This window comes from Schistocerca americana, chromosome 2 (assembly GCF_021461395.2).
Source record: "Schistocerca americana isolate TAMUIC-IGC-003095 chromosome 2, iqSchAmer2.1, whole genome shotgun sequence".
In the NCBI taxonomy this organism is placed as follows: domain Eukaryota; kingdom Metazoa; phylum Arthropoda; class Insecta; order Orthoptera; family Acrididae; genus Schistocerca; species Schistocerca americana.
Genome location: NC_060120.1, coordinates 722,371,469 through 722,386,108, shown reverse-complemented (window position 1 = coordinate 722,386,108; position 14,640 = coordinate 722,371,469). Strand labels below are relative to the sequence as shown.

Below are 14,640 nucleotides of genomic sequence, written 5' to 3'. Positions count from 1 at the left end.
AGATATTTCTATTGGTGACTGAGGACGGTTTACTGAAAAACATTACATCAGTATTTACGTCGTTCACAGTCTAATAAGTATCGCCATTACAACTCGTGCGTTTTACGTTTGTTAGTACCGGAAAGTATACGTGGAAAGAGAAAGCCATTAATGCTTATTTTCCCCTGAGCAGCACGTCAAATGTCAATGTGTGGACGCGTGGACGCAAAACGAATACTCTATATTGACAGGCGAAGTTGACTTACAAGGGGACCTTCCGGTCGCGGAAACTCAAATCGGCTGGTAGTACACCTCAACGGGGGTCCACTCATAGAAGCTTAAAGAACACTATCGATAATATTCTGAGAAAAAGGGCTAGAAAGTGTAAAGCGTAAGCTCATACACATCTCTTATATAATCAGAAGTAACATTCCATTGGACAAGTGAAATAACTCATTCAGTAGAGTGCTAGCATGTCATACGGCTGTTCCAGTTTCGATCCTACCTGCAGTTCGGCTCGCGCAGCCGTGAGGTATGGACGTCCGCTGTTGTGGAGCTCGAGCGCGCGTTTGTTCACTCCTCGCCGGGGTTTCGTGTATTGAGTCGTTCTTACGAGAGCGCCATAGCACACTCTTACCTCCGGATAAAGATCAAGGTCGCACACCAAGCACAATATGCACGTCCAAAGACGTTACGAAATTCAGAACTTCATACGGAATGATCTTCACCTGGATCCGCAGGATGTAATTGACATTCACTTTTCCATCACTGGGAATGTTGTATTTACTTGTAAATAATATATTGCAGCGATCAGTCGTCCTTTTTAAATTTTATTGTGCAGATTTCGGCTAGAAGCTAGCCATTCTCGATGCACTATTATCGCTAATCTTTAAGGAATTATCCGATGTGCCTGGTATGCTTCCAGGCTTTCTGAAGAATAAGAAGTTTTCAGGGATGTCAATGAGGCACGTTTTCCAACAGATCTTTTAAAAAAGAATTATTCCTGTAAACAATCGTCCTCCATAAATTGTGCAAGATGCCAAAATATTTTTTGTTTTCAATGTCATTCTGGTGCTTGCACATTACAAGATGCCAAAATATTTTTTTTCTGTTTTCAATGTTTTTACGACAATTATCATTCTGGTGCTTGCACGTAAAATACAAAATTGACAACTGAACATGATAATGTAAAAAATTTTATTTAATTGAAACTCCACCCAGAATTTTGTGACAGTGGTAATTAATTTACCTCCATCTAAATGTATTTGACATTATTCAACTTTTCAAAAATACAGCATTAATGAGTGTAATTCACTTTTTATGTAGCCTGTGACAGTCATTTCATAAACAAAATACAATTTTTGATGATTTAGTTGATGATAATTCAGGTCATTAACTTAGATTGAAAGTTACTGTAGTTTTTAAAACAATTAAGAGAACAAAACAAAATAAAATCGAACTTGCAGGTAGGATCGAATCCGGATAATCCGTATGAGATTTTAGTGCGCTACTGACTAAGCTACTTCATCTGTTTGCTGAAATCCATCTTGTGACTTTCTCAGAAAAGTGGTTTCAGAAACTGATCACATTTTGTTCAGCACGTCTTCTGCGATTGTGAGTCTGATTGCAAGAGATTCACTTCGTTGCCCTGGCAGCCCCATCAGTAAGCTTTAAAATGGATGGTGGCGCTCGAATGATTTCTTTAATCACTGCTTACGTGAAGATGTCTCGCTCCTCCATGACACTGGCAATTCCGGTTTAGAGAAATCTGTTCACTCACTTTAGGAGAGGCTAGAGATGTTTAACTAAAAACATATCATGAGCTCAGTGAGATATTAAGTGAATCTTTAGTTATTTGTACAGAACGTTACTACATTTTGTGGAATGGAAACGACTAGCAAATATGTTCAAGACGATGTGAGAAAATAAAATTACAAAGGATACGAGGAAAAATTGAAAACAGTAAGCGAATGAAGAAACGAAAACACAAACGTATGCTGAGTTTTCAGTGCATTTTATTAGTTAAGAAGGCAGATGGCTGAGTAGCCAGCAGAAAGGAACTTGTAAATGCATATTATGTTTGGAGATATTGAGTCATCTGCTGACTCAACACTGAATCACATGTTTGACTGTTCTCATACATGTAGATCACAAAGTCATCGAAATGCGGGGTGGTTTTTGCAGCGGCTTGTGAGTTGGAAAACATTTTCTCGCGGGATGCCTACGCATGTGCGCGTGACTCTGGACGCCAGCGAGAGCTTTAGCCAGCTATTCTCTTATCGGGCAGTTTGACCACATGCTCGTGGCCGTTTAATCCGATTATGAAAGAGCACTGACCGCGCAGCACGCAAACGGCCGCCAGCGGCTTAGGCCGCACAGCAAACCACTGAGGCGAGAGCTCTGTGCGATTGGGAACGCATGATACGACAGCACTTGCCGGGTGCCCTCGTAACGCGTCGCGGCGAGCTCTGTGTGAGCGTGCGGTGCCGCGTTTGTTCTCCCTACACTTCAAACTAAACCACTACTTCACTTTCCCTCGATATTTCGTAAGGTGAAGATTACTGTTTCATTACACCAACATACTCATCAGTTATTGGAAAGTTCGTGGCAAATTGAAACCTTATGCTGGGTCGGGAATCGAACCCAAAACCTTTGCCTTTACAAGGCAAGTGCTCTACCGGCTGAGCTACCCAGGCACTACTAACGAACCGCCGCGATGGCTTTGCTTCAACCACTAGAGCATCTGACCGCGAAAGGCAAAGGTTTGGTGTTCGAGTCCCGCTCTGGCACACAGAACGGGTCAAAGTGTCTCAAATCAGCACACCTTCCGCTGCAGAATGAAAATTCACTCTGGAATGATATGAGTATTGCTATAAGAAGCAAATAGCGAATAAATCCGCAAGTATATGGTGGTGGTGTTGTAATTTAAACAAAAAATAGCAAGGTTATCACTGTCTTTACTAATTTACTTTGAAATGAATTTTGTCATAATATTAAAAATTGAGTTCTAAAAGGCAGATCACTTAATGAAGTCTGACTCAGTGTGTTCTTTTCTTAATTACGTTCATGCATATAGGAGGACACAAAATATAAAAGTCTGTCAGATAAGTTATAAACACAGAGGGAATTATTGTAATTCACACACGCCAGTTTCTCTGAACCGCACATTCTGTGCATTGCTCCAATAGCCTTTGTGTTGTGTCATAGGCAAGCAATAAATGGAATGTACACTTTCACAGCTGCTTGAAAAACTGCTGTAAAAGGGAAAGGTATACAGGCCTTCTACCCTGAGCTCAGGGACATCAACTGATTTAAAAACATCTCGAATAAACCCAATATACTTATAGTTTCAATTCCTCAACATATGTCCAGTCTTCACTTTTCGCAATCACGTAGGAGTAATTTTTCCATAGCTTTTTGTCCATAATTTTTCGTGGTAAGAGCTGTAGAATATAATCTGAGGGGAATGAGGGGGGGGGGGAGGGGAGGAATAATGAAAGGAGTTGAGCGTTCACTCGATTAGGCGTCATCGAGTATCGAGGAGTCATTATTTTAAGTAGCAGGGAATCGTAAACTGCTTATTTTGACTTCGTTTCCTGGGGTTTCATCATACTGTCAAGCTGGTTAACAACGACTGTTCTTTACAACGGACCCCGGTAGGCTACTTTAGCTCTAAATAGCTCTCCCCAATATTTTCAGCCGCTTAGAGTTTATCTTCGTCATTCGGTAAGACATATCACTTTACCTTCGCACAGCACACTGTCCCGAGGGACCGAAGGCGCTCAGGAGTCCCAAGATTCCCGCAGTTCTCTGTCGTGCTCGCCATTCGGCACAGCCCAAAGGGCACATATCACATCAAATACACTGGGCGCGGCGAGAATCCACATTCCATCTACCGCATTCGTAAAGCATTCTGCGAAGTATTGCAATGCAAATACGCTCATAGAAAGATTGACGATCTGTCAAGAGCCAATAGTGTGGGTGCAATAGGAGGGGTGGGAAGGGGGGGAGGCGGAAAGACTTAGCACTGTCTGCTGGAAGGTTAAAATATGCAGGAATCGGAATATACGAAATTTCAGGGGCACCTCAGTAACCAACGTAAAAACATATACAAATATCGCGGTGACGCGGAATTGTAAAATGATTATCAAACTACACTCCTGGAAATTGAAATAAGAACACCGTGAATTCATTGTCCCAGGAAGGGGAAACTTTATTGACACATTCCTGAGGTCAGATACATCACATGATCACACTGACAGAACCACAGGCACATAGACACAGGCAACAGAGCATGCACAATGTCGGCACTAGTACAGTGTATATCCACCTTTCGCAGCAATGCAGGCTGCTATTCTCCCATGGAGACGATCGTAGAGATGCTGGATGTAGTCCTGTGGAACGGCTTGCCATGCCATTTCCACCTGGCGCCTCAGTTGGACCAGCGTTCGTGCTGGACGTGCAGACCGCGTGAGACGACGCTTAATCCAGTCCCAAACATGCTCAATGGGGGACAGATCCGGAGATCTTGCTGGCCAGGGTAGTTGACTTACACCTTCTAGAGCACGTTTGGTGGCACGGGATACATGCGGACGTGCATTGTCCTGTTGGAACAGCAAGTTCCCTTGCCGGTCTAGGAATGGTAGAACGATGGGTTCGATGACGGTTTGGATGTACCGTGCACTATTCAGTGTCCCCTCGACGATCACCAGTGGTGTAAGCCAGTGTAGGAGATCGCTCCCCACACCATGATGCCGTGTGTTGGCCCTGTGTGCCTCGGTCGTATGCAGTCCTGATTGTGGCGCTCACCTGCACGGCGCCAAACACGCATACGACCATCATTGGCACCAAGGCAGAAGCGACTCTCATCGCTGAAGACGACACGTCTCCATTCGTCCCTCCATTCACGCCTGTCGCGACACCACTGGAGGCGGGCTGCACGATGTTGGGGCGTGAGCGGAAGACGGCCTAACGGTGTGCGGGACCGTAGCCCAGCTTCATGGAGACGGTTGCGAATGGTCCTCGCCGATACCCCAGGAGCAACAGTGTCCCTAATTTGCTGGGAAGTGGCGGTGCGGTCCCCTACGGCACTGCGTAGGATCCTACGGTCTTGGCGTGCATCCGTGCGTCGCTGCGGTCCGGTCCCAGGTCGACGGGCACGTGCACCTTCCGCCGACCACTGGCGACAACATCGATGTACTGTGGAGACCTCACGCCCCACGCGTGGAGCAATTCGGCGGTACGTCCACCCGGCCTCCCGCATGCCCACTATACGCCCTCGCTCAAAGTCCGTCAACTGCACATACGGTTCACGTCCACGCTGTCGCGGCATGCTACCAGTGTTAAAGACTGCTATGGAGCTCCGTATGCCACGGCAAACTGGCTGACACTGACGGCGGCGGTGCACAAATGCTGCGCAGCTAGCGCCATTCGACGGCCAACACCGCGGTTCCTGGTGTGTCCGCTGTGCCGTGCGTGTGATCATTGCTATTACAGCCCTCTCGCAGTGTCCGGAGCAAGTATGGTGAGTCTGACACACCGGTGTCAATGTGTTCTTTTTTCCATTTCCAGGAGTGTAATATGCCGGATAGTCAACCTGAGTAAAACTGGAAAATACTTTCAGTGAACACAAGCAGGATGCTACCTCTTACTAATATGCCGGATAGACAACCTGAGTAAAATTGGAAAATACTTTCAATGAACACACGCAGGATGCTACCTCTTCGTCTGCTACTGTTTCGCCAAAACAATTCAGTACACGGCTAATAGCTTCGCCGTATTTAAGTGAGGCTGACTTAATTTCGCATACAAGTACACAATTAGACTTATATGAAACAGGTACAAATATTGAATCGCTATAGTATTTATATAACAATTGCGATAGATAAATTGCTTCTCTGTCTCTACCTAACTGCTGTGTGTTTATACAGTCAGATCGACTTTTCATGTTTAGGACTAAAAATGTGCAAATTAATGTGATTAATTCAGATTTATTACGCAATCTGTACGTGAAATGACAATCAAAAGTCTGTGATAAATGACAATCGGAATGAAACTTGAGACATGAAGTGTCTGTCGAAAGATTGTTGACTGCAGTTTGTGGGATCGTGTCAATGTCCAGTTTTGTTAATATATGTTGCCATGGGATGGTATAAATAGATGTTTTTTCCAAAAAGTGTGTTCACTGAAAGTATTTTCCAGTTTTACTCACGTTGACTATCCGGCATATTAGTTTGATAATCATTTTACAATTCCGCGTCACCGCGATATTTGCAAAATTACAAACAGCAGTTGAATAGCACGATGTCTATCTAATATAGTTCTGTCAAGTGAGTACGATATCGCTGCACCGGCTAAATAGTGAGACGAAATACTTGACTGAGAGATAATTCTACATCTGAATGTAAAAATCTGCCGGCCGGAGTGGCCGTGCGGTTCTAGGCGCTATAGTCTAGAACCGCGAGACCGCTACGGTCGCAGGTTGGAATCCTGCCTCGGGGATGGATGTGTGTGATGTCCTTAGGTTAGTTAGGTTTAAGTAGTTCTAAGTTCTAGGGGACTGTTGACCTGAGATGTTAAGTCCTATGGTGCTCAGAGCCATTTGAACCATTCTTGTAAAAATCTAAGGTAGTCCGATTTATTGTTCTTGTTCTCAAATAACTTATTCGGTTTCAGCGTTCTTCACTGTCATTTATCTTTGCAAAAAGTGTACTACGTAATGTTCTGTTCCAAAATAGTCACTGATGTCGAAATAACGGCTGTCACCAGAGAAACGTACTTGCTTGCTCACCTGAGATGCATCTTCTGCAGAAGCCGACTGTCGCAAGAGCTGCAGTACGTTAGGTGTTCCTTCCTCCATGGAAAGACGATAATATGGTGGCGAACTGTCTTGTAAATTAACAGATTAACTTACGTAAATGCTGCTTATTCCCCCTTCGGCTCTTGAGCACCGTCCCGCAGAGTGAGACGCACTGAAAAAATCTTTTAAGAGTCTTTAAGTCTTTAGATCTTGCCTCTTGCGACGTCTTTCTCTTCTGTCTTCACTTCTCCGTTTATAACGTACAAAAAAATCGCGTATCCCCTTACATTTTGGTATTTTACTGCATCAATTCTGCTGTATGAGAATTTGATGGCAACTCCAGGGTTCCGCTACTCTTTGCGTGCGCAAACTGCTTTTATTGTCTGAGAAGTATAATCGCAGTCTACAGTAATACCTTAGATTATTATTACAAAGAAAACTACCTCCCTCCCGCTAAATTGTTACTCTTTTACACAAATTTTTCTCTTTTTCACAAATTTTTCTCTTTTTCACAATCTAAACGACATTGTCCCTCCCGTTCTTCTTTGCGCAACCATGTCCCAGATCTAACAACTCGAATAAATTTGTTTCTTGTGTCTTAACAAAATTTTCACACAGACAGAATTTCTCCAATAGGACCAAAACATTCTCTTTTATACGTGATTGTATACGAGAGCACAGCAACTTATTTCCAGAATACATTTAATTCCTTACATTTAAGAAAATAAAAAAATAATGATGTACAGACTATAAAAAATCTTCGATACATACATTGTTTATCACTGAAGTTACGTTGTGTTTGTGGCTATGAAAATCTCTGTAACATTTCCTTTCAGCTGGATTGCATCCACTACGTCTGCCACATTCGCAGCTGTGCCCTTGAGGTCGGAGCACTATAAATATTATGAACTCAGAATTTAAGGTGTCACACAGTTCTACTAACTGCTAAATTATACACGTGTAGCACATGCCACAAAAGTTCTAAAATCACTGATCCTTTCTCCTGTAGAGGCGTTCCTTGAATAATTAGGTATCGCGTAGTCACAGCTTCATTAATGACTCGTCTTCGATGATTATTGTGAACGCTACGAAAATAACTGCAGGGAATGACTTACTACCGTCTCGCAATGTACTCTAGGGGACAACTTGCGCTGCCAAAAATATTTCATGGGGCGTGACAATGACCTTCCTTAGAACACAGTTGGACGAAACGTTAGAAACCATCACTGAGTACAACTTACAAAAACATGTCGATTTGGTTCGCATAATAATAACAATAATCGTTCCAAATGATCATAGATACACCGTCGATAATTCGTTATCATATTAATAACAAAGGATCCTGTTAGCAAACGGTCTCTGCCGTCTCCGCTCAGGTTGAAGCTGGAATGTGGCATGAATTGCGAGCACGCTCTTTCTAGGACCTCACTCGTATTTTTCCGTCCATCCCAAGTTGACACGCGAAACATCTTTATTACATCTATTAAAATTGTTGAAAATGTAAATCTACGAAAATCATTTGTTTCAAAAGAAATACTTTTACCTTTCTATTCTGAATATAAGCATACGATTTCCCAAGGATATATCTGTTACATGCATGCAAATTACGTATAAGATCAAAATTTTTGTTTACCTTTCACCAGTGTTCGATGTGCGTTTCGCCGGATGCACGACAAACGACTTGTGCATAGGCAAACTCTGCCCCCTTATTTTTGTGGAAATATCTGGGATTATTGCATTAGCTGTTGTCGCTATACGGCGTCACAATTAACCCGAAGGTGTTGCAAACGGTGTAACATGCAAAGAAACTTTCACAAATACCCACAAAAAATTACATACTGTAAGAGTTGGTGACTTTGGAAGCCAATCGAGGAATTCGAGACCTGTACGCCCCTTGCGGCAGTATGAGATACAGCGCCATACTCTCGAGGGAAATAATGTGAGTTTCGTATGAATATGTAGATTAATTATGTCTTTTTCATACAACGTTCCGAAAATTGAAAACACTCTGTTGCTGGTGTTTACGTAGTAACGACGCTTTCCCAGTGGTTAGCGCATTTTCAGATTATCTTGAAGAGCGGTCACTACTGTCGAAGATAATCTGAAGATGGGCGGTACCGATGCAAAACGCTTCATTATTAATAAAACACTTGCATCAGAGACTGTTTTCTTTTATCGGAACATTAACCACTGTTGTTGCATCAGACCAAAATGGAGTGGAGTAATGTATTTCATACAGTGGTTACGCAGAGTAGCGTAATGGTAAAACAATATATAAATCACGATTTTGGACCATCGTTGTCCTCCATAACCACGATGGGTCAGCTATGCAATCGCTTTGCACCGTTTATTGATTTCTTTTTCGACGCTGTCATAGCACTCGCATTCGCTCGGCACCGGACATTTCAGGATTTTTGCAATCCTTTCGACCCGAGCTTTCCTCTGGCTTCCGTATTCTATAATTCCGAGCATATACAAGAGTCATATGAGACAACATCTTTCATTATTTTATAATTAAATTTAGCACCGATTTTAGCTGATATTTCGGTGGATACCTTTATTGTCTCAGTCTGAGTCCTGGTAGTGCTCGGTAAGTTCTTCACAATGACGCCAGAATCAATGTATCAATGTCACAGCTAAACGCATTTCCACGCTACATCGGTTTATGGCTTGAAACAAAACTAAATCCTAACAATCACACGCATTTGCCTGTACTCATACTGAAATGTTATAACTAGGACTCAATGGCTATCCACCGTATAGTGTTCCCAAAACGGATGAACCGTTTAGAAACATCATACACTGTTTGATGCACAAGCGTAATATACATAATTATTGTTATTTTGTACACATTATAACGTTCTTCGTCGTAATCAAAGGCAAGAGTCCTCCTTATTATTGAAAAATGCCAAAGTTGTTTATGAATGCGGCAACAGAAACATTTTTTACATAGTTCGAAAAAGTATTGAAGTGATGTTTCATACATTTTTGTTTTGTGATTTTTCTTATTTTTTGTTTTTGTTGAGGAAGTGGCGTTTTCTAGAGCTCTACGATAAATATGTATTGTTTATTTTTACTAATCAGCCCTCTTTGTCATATTCCAAATTAACCATTTTCGAATAAAACCTGAATTAAACATTTACCATTTCAATTTTGCTGAAAATATTGTTTATTTTTAAGTAACACACGGAAGGATAACTATGAATAATAAAAATGTTTCGTAGGCTAGGCAGCCATTTATATTTCCACACTCTGTTTCTAAACCAGGGGTGTACAACATGCGGCCCACGAGCCGCATGCTGCCTAAAGCAAGTATCAATGCGGTCCAAGGAGGGGCACCAATCACGCGATCGGCAAAAAGACAGCTGAGCAGTTGACGTTCGTTGAGGCAGAACATCCGCTCCATTCACCGCCGCTCGTACCGTCATGATATGACGGTCTGAGGATGGTCAAATACTGACCAACACCGGTTACCATTGAAATAATTTTTTTGCGGTCGATGCTGTTTGTTTTCCATTCTCAAAGTACTTTTAGCTACAAGACGGTTTCTCCAAGAGAAAGGTTCTCAAAAATTATTTAAAATGTTTGTATTTATACGACATCTTTCACAAAAAGTATAGATTTGTTATCACAAGATTTTAGGTGGAATGCGTAGAATTTGCAGTCTTACATCCAACTTAAAGAAAAATTTGACCATGTCTCTTTATTGCACTTTCTGAAATTATACCTGCCCAGAGACAAATATCCGTTGTAGCACATCATGCACTATATATGTCAACCTTGTTTGAAACGACATACGTATATGAAAAGTTATTTTCAAGAGTAGAGCACACAGCAAAAATTACGCCCAACACTCAGATTAACATCCTGAGAATACCATGAGAATTGCAGCCACCTCTATTGAACCTGATACTGATACATTAGTTTCCATATTCAAAGTAAAATGACACATTAATTCTATAATTTTTAATTACTTTACGACTGGTCCCGGTGGAGGTTCGAGTCCTCCCTCGGGCTTGGACGTTTGTGTTTGTCCTTAGGATAATTTAGGTTAAGCAGTGTGTAAGCTTACTGACTGATGACCTTAGCAGTTAAGTCCCATAAGATTTCACTCACATTTTTTGAAATTACTTATACACAAAATAAAGGAGGAAAAGGTGTAAATATGGACACCCTCTTTTGTTTTCGACTTAAAGTTACCTTCTTTTGTAAAAATTCTAGGCTTTATACCTTCATTAACAACTATAACAAGTTCAAGAAATGATGAGAGGCGAAATAATGATTAGTATCCATTATTTCAATTCGAAAACAGAGATTTACAAAAAGCTTGTAAAATGTAACTTTAAAAAAAGAGCTGAAAATGCGGGCTTCCACCAAACGGTGCAAGAAATCTTTTGAAATATTTTAATGAATTTGGTTACAATAATACAAAATGGTAGACTACACAAAGCAACTTTCACACATTTAAGCAAGAAATCTGAAATCGTAGCCTTTCTTTCTGCAGACGTTAGTGCTGCAATTTGCTCCTTCCCCTTCATCCCTATCACTTTTGAATTTTTGCTTAGGGAAATGGACACTCAGTCTGCCGGATATGAGTGCTTGTTGAAAGCGTTCTGTCAATAAATCAAAGAAAAGCGTCACATTCTCTTTATTGAAGCCTAAGGCTCCGGCATATGAAGTTCCACAAAGTTTACGAAGTGACAGCTGATCCTTGTGTCTCTCAAGAAAAAGGTCAGCACAAGCTCGTCCTGCTTCTCCTCCTTCGAAAGGGGTTGTCAAACTATTTCTCTGAGCAATTAAAAATGCCATTCTTCTCAGACTCGCCAAAGTGCACCCAAAGAATTTTTGCTCCATCTCAAGGAGATAAGAAACTAGCTGTTTTTCGAGGTCTGCAGTTAAAATCGGATTCCTTCCAAGCTTTGTCTCTTGAACCGCTTGCTCATGGATTTTATCAAGTTTAAGAACTCTCTGCAAAGTGGTACGAGGCACTCCGAATGTTTTTGCAGCACCTTTCACAATAACTGTTTTGCTTTCACTGCTGCTATGGCACATACCATCTGAGATTTATCCTACTGATGCCTCTGGTTCTTATATTCATAGCGCTTCTTTGTTGTCGGCATTCTGCAAGGGCGAACAAAAGCCCTAGAGTCTATTATCGCAATTTGAAAATTTTGTTTGTTTGTTTGTTGCTGTGTGAGTTGTATATATGAACTTTAAACAGAATTCGGCTAACCATATCCCCATAAAATCATTTTAATATTTTACATTGTTTAAGAGAAGAGATGGTGTAATTATGGGTCCTCTTTAAATAGGGGCCGTTTTTTACAGCAACTCAATGGGCCCATATTACACCAACCAAAGCCTCAAGGCCACTATCACGTCTATCCTAAAAGCGTGTGTAACGTAAAACTTGCTTCTAAAAGTAGCTTAGGATTCCGTTATTCCGAATATCACTGAGAAATTGTTTTAAACTAACGAGAAGGATATAAAAAGAAAACGGTTTCACATACCTGCCAAACGTTTGCAGTCCTGAGCAAACACCAATTCACGCAATAACCGACGCTGTAACTACGCTGCTTGAAACTATGCTTCCAACTTAGAACTGCTACCGCAGGCACCGCTTACAGTCCCGGTCGCCAGACTGCAGCACTTCCTATACCCTCTTTGTGAGAGGTGCCCATATTTACACCTATACCCATTTTTAAACCTTTTCCTCTACTGAAGACTCATGGATAAAGCATCAAATTATTTCCATCTTGCTATTTTAGAGTAAAGGATCGTTTATATCCGTCTTCTTCCAATGTGGCCCATGTAAGCTGAAAGGTTGGATACTCCTGTTCTAGACAGTTCACCACTTTCGGTTTAGAGTGGAGTCTAGTAAGACACTGAGCGCGTACATGTAACGCCCAACAGGTATGCAACACACCTAATGTGCAGGTAGCGCGGGTTCGACAATAACTGACCGAAGCTACCATAGACACTACCGTAGTCTGCACTTAGTTATAAGACGGATATGCGGAAAGTAAGTTCCGATCGCTCAAGAAATGAAAACCACTGTAACAATGTAATAAAGCTTTGCGCATACGTGTTCGACAGTGTCTCTAATATGCCTGTCGGTTGCATCACTACGCTCCTTTCAGTTCTGAGCGCATGGTGAGCACATAAAGATGCGTAGAAAATAATGTCTCCCGCCAATTACGAGATCATGGTGAGAGATTTCGCCTGATGTTATGCAGCCCACACTACAGAACTGTCATACGGTTTCTATTACGTGACAATTCACGGTCGCAATGAAAATGCTGCTGCAGCGTTTTCGATGGGAAGTGTTTGATTACCCGCAATGCAGCCCGTAATTGGCTCCCTCTGTGCTCACATTAACTACTGGCTATGAAGACAACATTTTCGCACAGACAACGAGCTATAGATGAGCGTAGAGAATTGGTGGGAAGCACAGGCGGCTGCGTTCTATGACGAGGGTATTGGAAAGTTGGTACATGGCTACGACAAATGTCTTAAGTCGGAGTGGTGACTGTGTAGAGCAGTGGCTGGAAGCTGTAGCTATCTGTTGCAGACAAAATATTTTTGATTATCACAGCCGTTTCCATTTCTCGATCAATCGGAACTTACTTTCTGAACAGCCCTAGTAGTTTTGTACAGTAGCTTACTGTAGTGTTAGAACTCTAGTTGAAACCCGTTTCAGTATAATGTCCCCCCTGTGCCGGCAGGCTGCTGTCGCTGCAGCTGCCCCAGCGGTGCTCGCCAGAGCTGCAGACGCTGGAGGACCACTCGGCGGCGTCGGCGCCGCTGTCCTGCTCGTCGTCGTCGGCGTCGTCGCTGACGAGCGTGGCGGCGGCGTCGGGCCCCGGCGCGGCGCTGCCGGCGGCGTTCGGCGGCAGCTACCACGGGCTGTGCGGCCTCAACGGCGCCGCCTGCTCGTCGCGCACCTCGGACAGCGGCGGCATGGCCGGCGAGCGGCGGCGCAGCTCTGCGCGCTACTCGCTGCTCGACGCGCTCGACCTGGAGTACGCGCTGCTGCGCGCCGCCGCGCGTGGCTCCGTGGGGCCGTACTCGCTCAGCGAGTCGCTGCACAAGCTCACCTTCACGCAGAGCCTCGCCTTCCCGGCGCTGGCGCGCGGCCTGGCCGGCAAGCGGCGCCGCAGCGACCAGCGCGGGGGCAGCGGGTCGGCCGCAGGGCGCGGGGGCGGCGTCGGGGGCGGGCCGCCCCTCGGCCGCGACGGCGAGTCGGGCCTCAACGCCTTCGCCAAGGTCGTCACGGCGCTCGTCCTCGTACTCGTCAGCGTCCTCGTCTTCGGCGTCGTCTACAAGTTCGTGCGCACGTGAGGATTGCTCGTGTCCCCTTGGCCGGGGCACTATAACGTCTCCGCCCCCCACGGAGGGGGTGTGGACGTCGGTGCCGGGCCGAGGGGACACGATGCACTCGTATCGTAAGCGGTACGTGCGGCGGCCAGCTCAGCTCGCTGGTGGGTCTCGTTGGACGCTATGCTGTCTCAGAATGTCGGGAATCGCGCAGCACCTCCGGATTTTTATGTTTCGAGACTCCTTCTGCTGAAATCTCTGCCTTTATCAAAATGGAATCAGCATATCTCCTCACTTGGTTGGCATTTCATTGTTTACGTTATCCAAGTTTGGACTGTACATTCCACAGCTACCTTTCAACACACATTACGGCACTCCGCGATTTAGTATAATACGTCTATTACGTCCTGTTAATATGGTCTGGTATTTCGTGCAGAATAAAAATATATCTATATTTTTTATAAGTGCCCAAGTAGCCTTTGATTATTGTCTTGGAAGAATCACTGATGTTCTTTCAAGCACACTTTAAAATCTTTATACATACA

General features: G+C 43.5%; 1 protein-coding gene and 1 non-coding gene across 2 annotated transcripts in view; one reads left to right on the top strand and one right to left on the bottom strand.

The window, feature by feature from the left end:
- LOC124594379 (collagen alpha-2(I) chain) overlaps window positions 1–14,119 on the top strand; it is a 129,938-nt gene extending 115,819 nt beyond the window's left edge. Inside the window, exon 5 of the mRNA XM_047132748.1 lies at window positions 13,504–14,119. Coding sequence (XP_046988704.1) covers window positions 13,504–14,119 — 616 coding nt within the window. The remainder of the gene's footprint in view (window positions 1–13,503) is intronic.
- Window positions 2,602–2,676, bottom strand: Trnay-gua. The gene has a single exon. It is a non-coding gene; the product is annotated as a tRNA-Tyr (tRNA).
- Window positions 14,120–14,640: the final 521 nt, after the last annotated feature.